General features: G+C 37.0%; 1 protein-coding gene across 4 annotated transcripts in view; it reads right to left on the reverse strand.

Annotated features, from left to right (window-relative positions):
* Positions 1-323: 323 nt before the first annotated feature.
* Positions 324-14,180, reverse strand: part of LOC113111594 (vesicle transport through interaction with t-SNAREs homolog 1A) — a 125,535-nt gene continuing 111,678 nt past the window's right edge. For all 4 annotated transcript variants that reach the window (XM_026276509.1, XM_026276507.1, XM_026276510.1 and 1 more), the window contains one exon: positions 324-1,305. Coding sequence is in view for 2 of the 4 variants with exons in the window: in XM_026276507.1 (XP_026132292.1) it covers positions 1,212-1,305 (94 nt within the window). In the remaining 2 variants the exon portion in view is untranslated. The remainder of the gene's footprint in view (positions 1,306-14,180) is intronic.

Consider the following 14,180-nt stretch of genomic DNA (forward strand, 5'->3'; position numbering starts at 1 on the left):
CTATAGAGGGTTCTGAATCAGTCATTTACGAGGTTTAATTTCAGATGCCTTACATGCCCACTGCCTATGTATTCATTAGATAGCAAAACAACTCACTGGGTTTTGGAATTGAGCCAGAGTGCATGGCAACAAACACATAAATATATGAAAAAACACAAAGGATTCCTAACATAAAAATCAGGTAAACTAACAGAAATTAATTGTACTATTAGTACATTAGTCATTGTTACCTTCTCTCTTACAGACTAACACTCAAACAGCAGGTGAAAGCCTGGAGCAGACTCACAAATTTTGCATATTTCCATATCGAAGCTTGCTAGTTGGTCCCCCTATAGGAACAATAAAGCACATTTGCAACAGCATTGTACAGTAGAGACAATTGATATAATTTTAATGTCAAGTACTAATGGTTAAAACAAATTCCAGATAAATCGAAAGAAAGTTACAGCAAAAAAATAAAACATAACAATACATCACAATTCATCTGAAACGACAAATAAATACAAGAAACATTTCTTATTAGTACGACAGACTACAGTTACTATCATGCTGTCAGATTTGATTAGTAAAGGTAAAAGTGGACATGGATGTTTTCTTGTTCAAAGCAGTCCTGCTGGTTTAACTAAACACATGCGAGGTCTTTGCTGACCTTAGAGGAACAGCGTGAGAAGCTACTAATCCTGGATGAAGGGGGACTGAGAGACGGGCGCGTGACCTTTGGGCTGTGTGTAGTGTGTGATTCTGCACCATGTGCTAAATGGTACTGCACCATGGGCCTGCCTTGTGTTCAGCTCACACACACACACACACACATACACCTGATGGATGGGATTTTACTAGTAGCTTTAGAGAAAAAGAAAACTAAACATTAAACTGCAGGTTATGACATAAGCTGATGTTCGTCTTCACGTTCTTCATCCATCTGATGTCCTCATCATTGTCCTCTTGTCCACACATCCGTGTTGGGTTTGTCTAGGGGTCAGTAAGTTTTAAAAGTAATGGACGCAGCATAAATATAAGGGGAGAGAGGGTGAGAACGGTCCCGCTCCGCTCGAGAGCAGCGAGGAGAGGCCCCCTGTCACTGCCCACCAGGAATGATTCATGTGAACAATTTGTCCTAATTACTCCAGCCCAACGCTTTTGTCACTATTAATCTTACACACACGCTTGTACACACTCACACATGCACGCATAGGGCCAGTCAGTGGAGATCACTGCCCTCGCAAATTAAAATAGATGGCCAAGACGATGGTGAGGAGGAGGATGGCACCCAGGATGAAGACCAGGATACGATTCTGAATGATCCTGTGGGTGAGGAGAGGGAGAGGTGGAGAAAAGAGAAGACAAGAGAAAGAGATTTCGTGTTAAGAACATTAATTGGACAATAGTAAAAACTGCCGAATTAACATTTTCACACAAAATAGGCATGCATGTGATTGAGTTCATAACCTGCACCAAAAATGAATTTATTTTTCCTGACTCAACTCGATAAACATTTCACTTCAGTTAGATCTGTCTTTTAAAAAAATAAAATAAAAATAACAAACAGGCTTTCGTGCAAAACATGTCACACGGTGTGACAACTTTGCCTTTTTCCTCTCCATCTGTCTTCAGACACGCTTAAAGCATTTACTTTTCTCTGAAAAGTAAAAAGTGTGGCTTGTGGCGTTCCTCCAGCTAATAAATTTCACATATTTACTGATGGAATTCTCCATAAAACCCATTTTACTACTGTCACATGGCAAAACCAAAAAGGCAATTTGTGCCTACAGTATTTAAAAGATTCATTCAGTCATTCACTAAATTCTACACATCAATTGTATTTTCTTGTACTATATGTTATGGCGAATAATTGTGATTTCAGCAAGAAGTTTACTATATATTGGTTTGGAATTTTCATATTGGACAGTATTTGAAATCTAATTGTGGACATTTATTTCTTCCTGAGGTCTACACATTATCAGATATGCATATAACATATAGAAAGTCTCTTGTCCTCAGCAAAGCTGCATTTACAGTATTTGATAAAAAAAATTCAGTAAAAATTGTAATATTGCAAAATATTATTACAAGTTAAATAACTTTTCTATATTAATATAGTTTTAAAATGAAATGTATTACTGTGATGGCAAAGCTGAATTTACTCCGGTCTTCAGCGTCACATGATCCTTCAGAAAGCATTCTAATATGCTGATTTGGTGGTATTCTCATTGTTAATGTTAAAAAAAGTTGTGCTGCTTAATATTTTTGTGGAACATGATGGATTTTTTCAGGTTTGTGCAAAACTTTTACGATATTTTATAAATGTCGATAAAAAACTTGCATAACGACGCGTTTCCATTAACTGATGTTATGCAACTAAAACGCAAGTTTTTCCTCTTGCTATAAGTCTTGGTGACGGATCTTGGAAGGTTTACATATATAACAGCAAATGCACTTAAAAACTTTTTGCTGATATATGTGAGTTTTTGCAAAATTGATGTGTTTCCATTAGGTATATTTTCAATTCGCAATTTCAATTCGCGCAAATTTAAGTGTAATGGAAATGCAGCTAAAGTAATTCTGTTAGTCTCAACAGAAAAGTACCAAAAGTAGCCAAACAAACTGTTCGAAAAGTGGCAAAGTAGTACAAAGTTGTACAGTGAGGCCAGGAGTTGAAGGGTTGAGACCCTGGGATGATCCCTCGGGGCGAGTTTCTGTCTCCTGTGCCATTTCTGATAAATGACAGAATTATCCCTTGTGTTGACGTGGAGAGAGCAGGACCACTGTCCACTCCTATAAGCAGGAGATAAATAACTCACACACACCCATTCATCACCACTGCAGCCGAGCAGCACTCTGCCGCATCCTGCACACACATCTAATGCATATAGAGATGCACAGTGAAGAAAGCAAAATGGCATTACAATACACACCTCAATGCTGCTGCTCAAAACTGACTAGTATTCAAGCTCTGAGATGTTCATTTTGTTAAGATAAGCCATTAGAGGCTTTTCCACTGCATTGACAAAAGGTGCGTTCTGATTGGACGCTGGGCTTTCATAATTCATAATTGGGAGTGCATGCTTGGAGAAAGACATTAATCAGAGCATGTTTAGCAAGGCCAGATCTCCCACATGTCTCTTTAAGTAACATTATTTACACTGGCCACACACACACACACACACATAAACAAACTCCAAGCAAGAGGACAGACTGTTCATGATGTTCAGAGATGTGCTGGTGCCCAAAGGGACAGGAAACAGCTGTGGGAGAGGGACAGATGGGAATTCTTGGGTCTGTATAAAGAATGTGTGTTACAGGATGGTACGACTGATTCTGTGCTCAACACTACTGGAGGTAAATTACGTCAAGATCATGTGAACCTTACTGTTTTGCCACTTACTGTCAATCAATACTGAGATAAAGTACAGCACTCTTCACAAGGGTCACTAAGATTTAAAAAAATAATAATAATTTAAAGCTTTCTTTCTGCAAGGACGTATTACATTGAACTAAAGTAGCAGTAAAGACATTTATAATGTTGCAAAAGATGGCCATTTCAAATGAATGATGTTCTTTTGAATATTCTATTCATCAACGAACCCTGAAGAAAAATAAGCATCGGTTTCCCCACAAAAAAAGAATAAGCAACCGTTTTCAACTTTGACAATAATTTATTTATTTTGACTTGAGAACCAAATCAGTACAGTAAAATGATTTCTGAAGATGCATGATCAGAGTAATGACTGCTGAAAATCCAGCTTTGCCATCACAGAAATAAATACAAATAATAAAAAAAAACATTAAAATAGAAAAGTTTTATTTTAAATTGTAAGAATATTTCACAACATTACTATTTTTACTGTATTTTTTATCAAACAAATGCAGCCTTGTTGAGCATAAGAGACTTCTTTCAAAACCATTACAAAAAAAATCAACAATGGTGAAGCTGACTCACTATCTCGTGATCTCACTGCACTTGATTATAAAAGAGATTCTAAATTTTAATTGGCTACTATATTAATGCTCTAATGTTTTTCATTAATTAATTGAACTTTTGATGAACATTAATATTGTTGCAATGAAAGCATTTAGCAATTGAAGCTCTCACAGTGATTTTACCATGGTAAAACGTTTTTTTTTTTTTTTACTTTCTTAAGGTATGTTAACACAAAACCTCTTGAGGCATAGTGCTTTATTCTGTACAGATTTACGGAAAAAAAATGGAACAAAAACTTTTAACTCATAAATCAACTTCGGCTAACCTTAATTTTCTAACCAAAGGCTCAGCTGTAGATTTTTGACTGAAGTGAAAGATATTAAAAACAGTGTGTGTGTGTGTGTGTGTGTGTGTTGGTGAGTGGTTCAGGGGCCAGACTGAGCTGTTAGCAGTAATGTAGATTAATCTGCCTTTGGTGAGGCTGCACTGACAGGCCCTTGAGGGTGGGCGGAGAGGCCCCGGGCAGCCCCGCATCCAGACACAGAGGGAGAGCAAGAGTGAGTGAGTGGCCCCATCATCACAGAGAGCAGCCATGCTTCGCTCACTTCAACAGCCTAGTCTTACACTCTAAAAAACACCCTGGAAAGTGCATGAATCTTTTCACAGAGATTCGTTACAATTTGAGGAACACATTTGGGGAAGTAATTCATGCTGTCGTGTGTGAGAGCTCATATAGTCATTGATGCAAGGGAACTTTTGTCTGTAAACTTTAAAATCTTCCCCTGTGGCAGTCCCTTTCAACCGCAACTAAAAATAACCACGAATGAATCTCAAAGAACAGAAGTACTAGAACTATTTGTACCCCTTTTTCACCTCTCTCAGAACCAGCCTGCATTTTAACTCACTTGAAAACCAAATGATGATGCAACCGACTGTTACTAAATAATCTGTCCACAAACATGTCCACAATTCATAGTATTCTGATTACATGATATCTGTAAATTATGTCATTAATAATAGAATAAAAATACTTTTAAAAATAACATTCAAATAGAAATAATATAATTTATTGAATATTTTAAAACACATTATAATAACATTAAAATAGAAATAATATTTTAATAAGAATAATAATTATATTAAAATTAGAGATGCTTTAACAGTAGTGTATATAAAACAAATATATAAAAATACTTTCGAATAAAAATAGTATGTTTTTTCTTTTAATTATTTTACTGTATTATATATAAAAATAAAAATTAATATATATATTTCTTTACAGAAATTTCTTTTTCAAATTACATATTTTGTTATTCTGAAAGCTGTACTTGACTCCCAGTCTCTGAAATTTCAGAATTTATTTATTTTTTATTTTTATTTATTTATTTTTTTACCTCAGATCTTCCTTTTCTTTGGTGGATACACCTGGACTATATTGGGAACTGCAACACCCTGTTTGTGGAAAAAGGGGTATTGGATAGTTCTGTAGCTAATCTATGGCTCCTCCACCTCCAGTCTCACCTGGATTGAATCACATTAATATAAAGGGAGTACAGAGACTGAGACAGCAAGAGCAGGAGAAGGGCTGCATCTGATGCCTGTCCGATGGTGGTTCTATCCCATGCTGAACCATGTCCAGACAGAACAGAGCAGGACCCATCAAACCGCATCCATCTTCTCTGTCAAACACATGACAGAGGCTGGAAGAGACCTGTTCATGCTGTCACAGCTCATAGCTCAGGGTAAACCTTCTCTTACATGCTCGCCTTTTCTGTCTCTCTCTCAGCTTAGGATGAAAAAAAAAAAAAACTGAGGTTCAAAAATGCACACGTAAAATGAAAAAAAGAAAGTTTGCTTCAATGTAGCATATGAGTAAAAATCAAAACATTAAAACTTCATACAACAACAGACACATATTCCTGCTCAACTAATATGAAATATTAAACACCTCAAGAATTCACACTTTTTAAAGGTTTGTTAGCATAATAGAAATGTATCATGTCTAGTTGGGCCAGAGGTAAGAGTAAGATTCCACGCAGAAATATTCAAGTTCAATTCCCACGATGGAATAAATGAATTTATGATTTTATTAATGAACCAAACTTTAACTCTGCTAGATCACATTTGGTTTAGGTTTAGTTAGTGATTTTGCTGACTTGATTCAATTGAGCTCAAAATCGTGCAACATAACATTAATATTACACTGGACCTATAGTAATTTATTTATATTAGTAAATCACAAATTAGACTTGTGTCTGTAATTTGGTAAATAATTTTGAAAGAAGTGTCTGATGCTCACTCATTTTTTGATCAACAATAAAAACAGTACACACACACACACACACACGCACACACACACACACACACACACACACACAATACTACACAAACCTATTACAACAATAATAAGAAAAAGTTCTTCAGTGTCACATGATCCTTCAGAAATCATTCTAATATGCTGATTTAGAAGATTTATTGCTCCTCAATAAACATTTCTTTATTTTGACTGCTCTGATGCTTGTTTTAGTGAATAGTGAATAGTGAAGTGACATTCAGCCAAGTATGGTGACCCATACTCAGAATTTGTGCTCTGCATTTAACCCATCCGAAATGCACACACACAGAGCAGTGAACACACACACACACACACATTGTGAGCACACACCCGGAGCAGTGGGCAGCCATTTATGCTGCGGCGCCAGGGGAGCAGTTGGGGGTTCGATGCCTTGCTCAAGGGCACCTAAGTCATGGTATTGAAGGTGGAGAGAGAACTGTACATGTACTCCCCCCACCCACAATTCCGTCCGGCCCGAAACTAGAACCCACAACCCTTCGACCCTCTAACCATTAGCCCACAACTTTTGTAACATTTTAAAATTCTTTACTAAGGTGTTTGATCAATTAAATGCTTTCTTGCTTATCAAAGTATCTTACTGACCCCAAACCTTTAAACAATACTATATTTACATCTTTACATTTATCACAAGAAGACAATGATCCACTACATATGTCCCATTCTCAAAACTTTCTGAAAGAAAATCAGTTTAAAATAAATTTGGATAAAGTGCACAAAAAAATAATAATAATGTAATGCAGCAGGACTTCACAGCAGTGCAGTCAGTGTACTGTTTCAGTACATGAATTACTCCAGGATATTGGTTTGTTTTAACTCAGAGGGAGTCTCAGCCACATTAAAAAAGTTATCAGCTTAAGTCATTTGTGGATAAATGCGTATTGGAGACGCGAACCGTTTAAAACGATTCAGTTCGATTTGGTGAACTGGTTCAAGAAGATCCGGTTACATCGAATGATTCTTTCGCGAACCGGATATCACTACACTTGAACACGCTCACAACAGATCCGGAAAAGAGGACAATCCCGAATAAAGTTGTCGTTTTTGTTATTTTTTGGACCAAAATTTTTTTTCGATGCTTCAACACATTCTAACTGACCCTTTGATGTCACATGGACTTCTCTGAAGATGTTGTTCTTACCTTTCTGGACATGGACAGTATACCGTACACACAGTTTCAATGGAGGGACAGAAAGCTCTCGGATTAAATATTAAATATCTTAAACTGTGTTCTGAAGATGAACAGGGGTCTTACAGGTTTGGAACGACATGAGGGTGAGTCATTAATGACATTAATTTTCATTTTTGGGTGAACTATCCCTTTAAGTACACTGTGACTTTCGCACTGTGAGGCACAAGTTGAGCACTACAGTATATGTGTGCAAGCACTGCCAAAATAACTCCTTCCAAAACCATCAGACAAAATTAAACTGAGTCAATTGGGTTAAAAACATAAGTCTAACCTCAAATGCACAATGCCAAAGAATGAATGACTGTGTGTGTGTGTGTGTGTGTGTGTGTGTGTGTGTGAGAGAGAGAGTGAGAGAGAGAGAGAGAGAGAGAGAGAAGTGAGAGAGAGAGAGTGAAAGAGAGAGAGTGAAAGAGAGAGAGAGAGAGAGAGAGAGAGAGAAAGAGAGAGAGAGAGTGAAAGAGAGAGTGAAAGAGAGAGTGAAAGAGAGAGAGAGAGAGAGAGAGAGATTCAAGCAATGAAAAGCCCATTTATCAGTGGAGGAGGTAGAAGAGACAGAGACAGAGACAGATGAAAATAATGAGGAGTTTTCTGTCAGGAAAGATTTACAAAATCGTACCCGCGTTATTAAAATTTAAAACCTTTTCCCCTTCTTTCCCACATTTCTCTCTCTCTCTTATACTCTCAGTTCCCCTTATTAGTAGCCATAATGAGGACAGTGGTACACCTCTACGCCTGGGTGTGTGGGAGGAGGTGGGTGACGGAAGTTTACCCCATTCTAAAACCCCCAGCACCACAACCACACAACACACACACACACACACACACACACACACACACACACACACACACACACACACACACACACACACACACACGCACACACACATTCAAAACAAACAAACAAACAAACCACAATCATATAAGGTCTAGAATATTGAAAATTGCTTTTTAATCATTTAAACCTTTTAATAAACTGCAAGTTTTAGGATTCTGAAGCATTTAGCATAGCACAATGTATAATGTATGAGAAATACTACATATTCTGTTCTATCTCTTGGTCACTATTTGTATTTGTGAGATTAACTTACACCCATTTGTGTGTGCGATTTCTTTTCAAGCAGATAAAAAGAATCAAAGACTGTGTGAGGTTGTCAGTATTTTCTTTTCTTCATACAAACCAGGTATTGTACTTCACTGGAGCAAGATAAAAACAAAAGAAGTGAAGGTGGGAGGAGAGTCAGCAGGATCAATGTGTTCACTAATGGTCTGACTGATGGACAAGATGCTCTGTGTGTGTCAGTATGGTGGATCCTGTGTTGGAGTGTGTGATCACACACTAACAAAGATAAATGTTTTAGCAGGGCTTCTCAGCAGCCTTACTGTACTGTACATGTCAAAGCGGCCTTTAAACCACCTTACCTGTCAATGGCTCAGAGCTTTAGATGTAATAAAGTTCTTTGTTGTCTCTTTCAGAGTGACGTACAGAGAGTCAGTATTAGCAACCGTGATGGAACTAGCAGCTGTCAGTAAGCACTGGACTAAAGGGGGATTTTGAAATTTACGGTAATATTACAGTTATGTTTTGATGACAGTGATATATTGCTCAAACCAATAAATTGGCCAAAAATTTGCAATTTATTGGCCAATAAGTATATAAATATAAAATAAATATGCTCACCATCTTACCAATTTCGTGTTTTCAATAATTTTCTTAAAATTACACTATATATACACATTAAAATATACATTATATATACAATCCTGTTCTTTCTTTTTTTAGGTTGAAGAATGATGTAAGGGCAAATGCTAAATTCTAAGGGCAAAATGTACTAAACAGGGCAAATGCGGGATTTTATTTTAACACTCTCCTCACATAAATTTTGCGTCTGAAAGGGAAACTCCTACAAATGCATATTCAATAAGGTCAGGCGCAAAAATAACTGTCCACGCCTTTTCAGCACTAGTACTCAAGTACAAAGTTTTAATTTGTAAAAAAAACAAAACAAAAAAAGGCATATTGCTCATCACTGCCTTCTAAGAATTGGTCTCTGCATTGGCTAATAAAAACCTGTTAAAATAAATAAGAACGTGTATATCATGTGCATTACATGGGCAGAGCATAAACAGGATCAACTTTACAAGTCTTTCAAGGCTTAATTAAACACACATAAACACAAGAACGCCAGGGGGAAACAAAACTGCATTTAATTGCATGTAATTGACTTAAAAATTCCACAGTACTATGTAATTCCCAAAAGAAAAACAGCAGTTTGCCCTCCAGAGCATTCTGAAACACATATACACACCCACACACACCATGGCTACTTTAACAGGGCTGAAGTGTATAATAGAGCCGTTAAATATGGCTTTATTAGTGCGATTATGGGGTGGTGGAGCTTGCTACACTACTCTTATCATCTGGAGCTAGATTCAGGAGTGAAGTTGCTCCAATCAGTGAGGACTGACTGCCCTATCACACATTGTGTCGATTTAGGTACACTATTGCCGAACTTTGGTTGGCACAGATTAATCTTGAGATGTTGCCAGTGCGGTGACTGTGAATGCTTCCTAATGATTTCACTCCACATTTCTTTTTCTTACTGTCATCGTGTCTATCATCGGAACGACACGCCGCTTTTGCAACCCACTCATGGATAAGTCTGCTTCTTAACATGGATCAACAAACTAAGACGAGTGTAAAAGTTTATAAAGGGAATTGCTGAAGAGAGAGCACCAACACACGGGCATGAATATTGTACACATACACACAGGCAGAGACTGGCAAATCACACGGCCCCGTTCAACTCGTAGCACTCCAACTCTGAAAGACAAACGAGCTCTTGCACATTTGGAGCAGCTCGTGTGTCGGGAAGCTGTCTTTATGAGCTACACACACACACACACACACACACACATACACACACACACACACATACATACATAACGAACACTTCTACGCCACATACTCATGTATTTTTTATTGCCCAGCTAACAATCTGACTAGAATCCTAGACTGGGATTTTAGACCCCTACAGAAGGAAAAAGGGAGGGATGGAGAGTGAGAAGTAAAAAGAGGGGGATGGACAGAGAAGATGAGTTTAAAATCAGATGCTATTTAAATAAAAAGTTGAGACAAAGAAACTGAGAAATGCTTTGTTGGCGCCACTTCATGGAGTCTCTTTTACATGCAACAGATTCCAGCAGCTGTAGCCTGCTGTTGTGGAGTGTCCAAATGCGATTCCCTGCTCCCTCTAATTTTCTGGTAGCCCAGGATCATTCTTCTAACTGGCACTCGGCCAACTTAGTAGCAGTCTCTGTATTTATGTTCCGAAATGTAGTGAGCTGCCTACGTAGATGGTATTATATAGAAACGTAGGCACATTCCAGCATGAGATATACCACCCATGCATATTTTAAATTAATTTAAATTGAATAATACTTTTATTAAGCAATGGTGCAATAAATTGAGCATAAGTGACCCATGGTTACAAAAAAGTTGTTTTCAAAAAAATGTGGTTCTTTTGAAGTTTGTATTCAGAATCCTGAATAAAAATAACAATATTTTTCACAGAAACATTTCACCTGGATAATAATAAATGTTCATTGAGCACTAACAGTAATTTTAAAATTATAATAGTTCACAACATGTGCTGTTTTACTGTATTTTATACTGTAATAATTATAATAATAATATACAGTATTTATTTCTTATTGATTTTCATTGTGATTTAAATTAAAGGACTGAGATCCATTTAAAAAAAAATTGTTCAAGACATACTAAATTTTAGCCAATATTTGTGTTTATTCTGTATTGCATTCTATAGTAAACTTAGGAACACGCTAGTCAAACTCCATTGAAATCAATTATTAGTTGAGTCTCTTCTGTGTAGTGTGTTCCTCACTTACGGGTTTACATTTCAATTAGGACGCCGCTTAAGAGGTCTAGGTAGGCAGCTCACTATGTTTTGCATCAGAATGTCTTTCTTCTTCTAACATTTTCAGTTCTTTCACTCTTGCTTTGTTAACTTCATCCCACCACTTTCTCTCATTCTATAAAACTCAGGAATTTCTCAGTTTCATCATTCTTTGCTTATCTTTGCCTTTCCCTTTTTTTCTTTTCTCTATATTTGGTTAGAAGGAGGGTGTTAATGTCAAAAACGAGGTAGAGGATTACTGTGTATCTCAGGAACTTTCTCAAGGAGGGCATGCCTGTGCCCCACCGCAGCCAGTAAGAAGGCAGTAAATATTATGTCTGAGTCCATGTCATGGGTAAATGTGCCAAGGCAGCAGTCAGCATACCACTACTAATCCTGATTTCCCAGCACTCAATGCAAGAAACTTCAGAGAAAACTGAAAAGCTTGCTTGGCTGCCACATCCCTGCTGCTCTGCGTTCTCCCAGAACCGATGAACAGGTAAATGTGCCTATTTGAAATAACAGTGAATTTGAGGCTTTGACAGATAATACTGTATAAGCATTGCATAAAACTGGTAGGCTTTTTTTTATTAGGCCTTCGGGACCAAACCTTTCCATGAACTCAACACAGGACACGCCACGGGTGAGGTTCAATGGACCAAACCACAAGCAAACAAGGTTTCAACAGGCTACAGATTTCATCTGTACTTGGAGACATATCACTACTTCCTGCTGTTGAATTTTTGCAATCTTTGACATGCAAATGCATTACAAATCCCAAATCCTGATCTTAACATTGTGACTGCACCAGTGGTGGACGAAGTACACAAATCAAGTACTTGAGTAAAAGTACAGATACGTATAGTAAAATATTACTCCAATAAAAGTCAAAGTACTCATTTTTCAATTTTACTCAAGTGAAAGTACAAAAGTACTCAATTTTTTATGTACTTAAGTAAAAAAGTACTGAAAGATACTGTAGATGTTTGCAATTTTATATAGGCTACTTAATTTAATTTTATATTACCATATATATTTTTTAATAATCCTACTGCTCAAAATACCTGGGATTTTTTCCAAAATAACCACTATATGGAGTCAAGATATATTTTTGTTGTTGATATTGGCTACGCGGACGAGAGTAATGTTCACTGTGAAGCTTACACTGTGATTTACCTGAGAGAAAACAGAGATGACCATCTGATTTTCACCAGTAAGAATTATACTTACTGGTGAAAAAGTATTTTAAAGTTTGATGTTTTACAGAACATCACAGTTAGCAGTTAAGCTTGTTAGCTAGACAGTTAGCATCAGCTAACAATATTTACTTATTTTCAGTACGGTTATGAATAAACATTCATGTCTGTCTACTCGTCTAGTTAATCCAAACAATATAAAGTTTCTGTTGATAAGCAATATAAAAACAGATGTCACATAGGAAATGGTAGCATTTTAATAAAACTGTTAATATTACGGCAGTGGGGAATTTGAACATGCACAAGTTATTTTATTTAATCTGTGTTAGTTTAATGGTTTTTTTTAAACTGAAACACAGAGACGCTGATTGATGTGTCAGCATCGTCTGCAATTTTCGGTTACAATAATTAATCCTAAATTTCGACATTAATAACTTACTTTTAGCGACATCAGACGAACGCGCGCTCACAAGATCTCCCGGTTCTTACTTCTGGAGACTCGCACTAAACGGTTCATTTGAATCAGTGAGTGGTCGACTCAAGATCAGCTGCAATCGTATCATTCTAATTAAAAAACGAATCGTTTGGTGTGATTCGCGATCCGATTTAAAAGTATATTTTGAAAAGACTCAGTTAATTCATGATGAATCAGACACCGCTTCTGCGTGTCGGAGCACGTGATATATTATAGGGAGTAACAATATTTTTTATGAAATGTAGTGAAGTTAAAAGTACAATCTTATGCTTTGGAATGTAGTGAAGTAAAAGTAAAAGTTACTAAAAATAAAACTACTCCAGTAAAGTACAGATACTTGAAAAATGTACTTAAGTACAGTAACGAAGTAAAGCTACTCCGTTACTGTCCACCACTGGACTGCACATTACTATTACATTTTAGTTGCTAGCTAGAAAAAACTGTTTGTCTAGAGTGCTTACCGAAGCATAAGGTAAATATGCCCAGGTAAAACCACACTGTCTTTAACTTCATACGTCCTACATTCTGACCTACCAGGCCCAGCGGGAAATAGAGACTTACATGCGGTGTTAAAGAAACCCTTAGCAATACTCCATGTTGACTGTGAATACAACAATATTTATAAAAGCGAGATAAATTACTTTCACACAATTTGGGCGCGCTGCTAAGATTTCCGACACAAAAAGTGGCTGCATTCCTCGAGGGAAGCAGCTGGGGATTGTATTACCAGGCTTGTTGAAAGGGTGTAATACTAGCATGGAAGCATGGGCCTCCAAAACTATGATGCACATAAATTTTTATTGTTTGTTCTGTATTGAAATCTCATTAGAACTCATAAATCAGTGGTCTGTGTTGGCTGGTGACTTTCACAGAGAGGAGAGGAAAAAGGAAATGAAAGAAAGGTTGAAGTTCTGGATGTTCTGTGCTGGGCGAGCCCGACCTGAGGCAATAGTTTGTAACATCTCAGTGTTTTGTTACACTAACAAAATGGTATACTATTTAATATCAGTTTCATAGACCAAAATGGGAATTTTTATGGCATTACTCAAAGCGGATTCCATTCAACACCCTAAGTTGTTACTGTTTTTTCTTCCAAAAGTCAAGAGACACGCTCTTCCCTTTTAATAA

The sequence above is a fragment of the Carassius auratus genome, chromosome 12 (genome assembly GCF_003368295.1).
Source record: "Carassius auratus strain Wakin chromosome 12, ASM336829v1, whole genome shotgun sequence".
NCBI classification, from domain to species: Eukaryota; Metazoa; Chordata; class Actinopteri; order Cypriniformes; family Cyprinidae; genus Carassius; species Carassius auratus.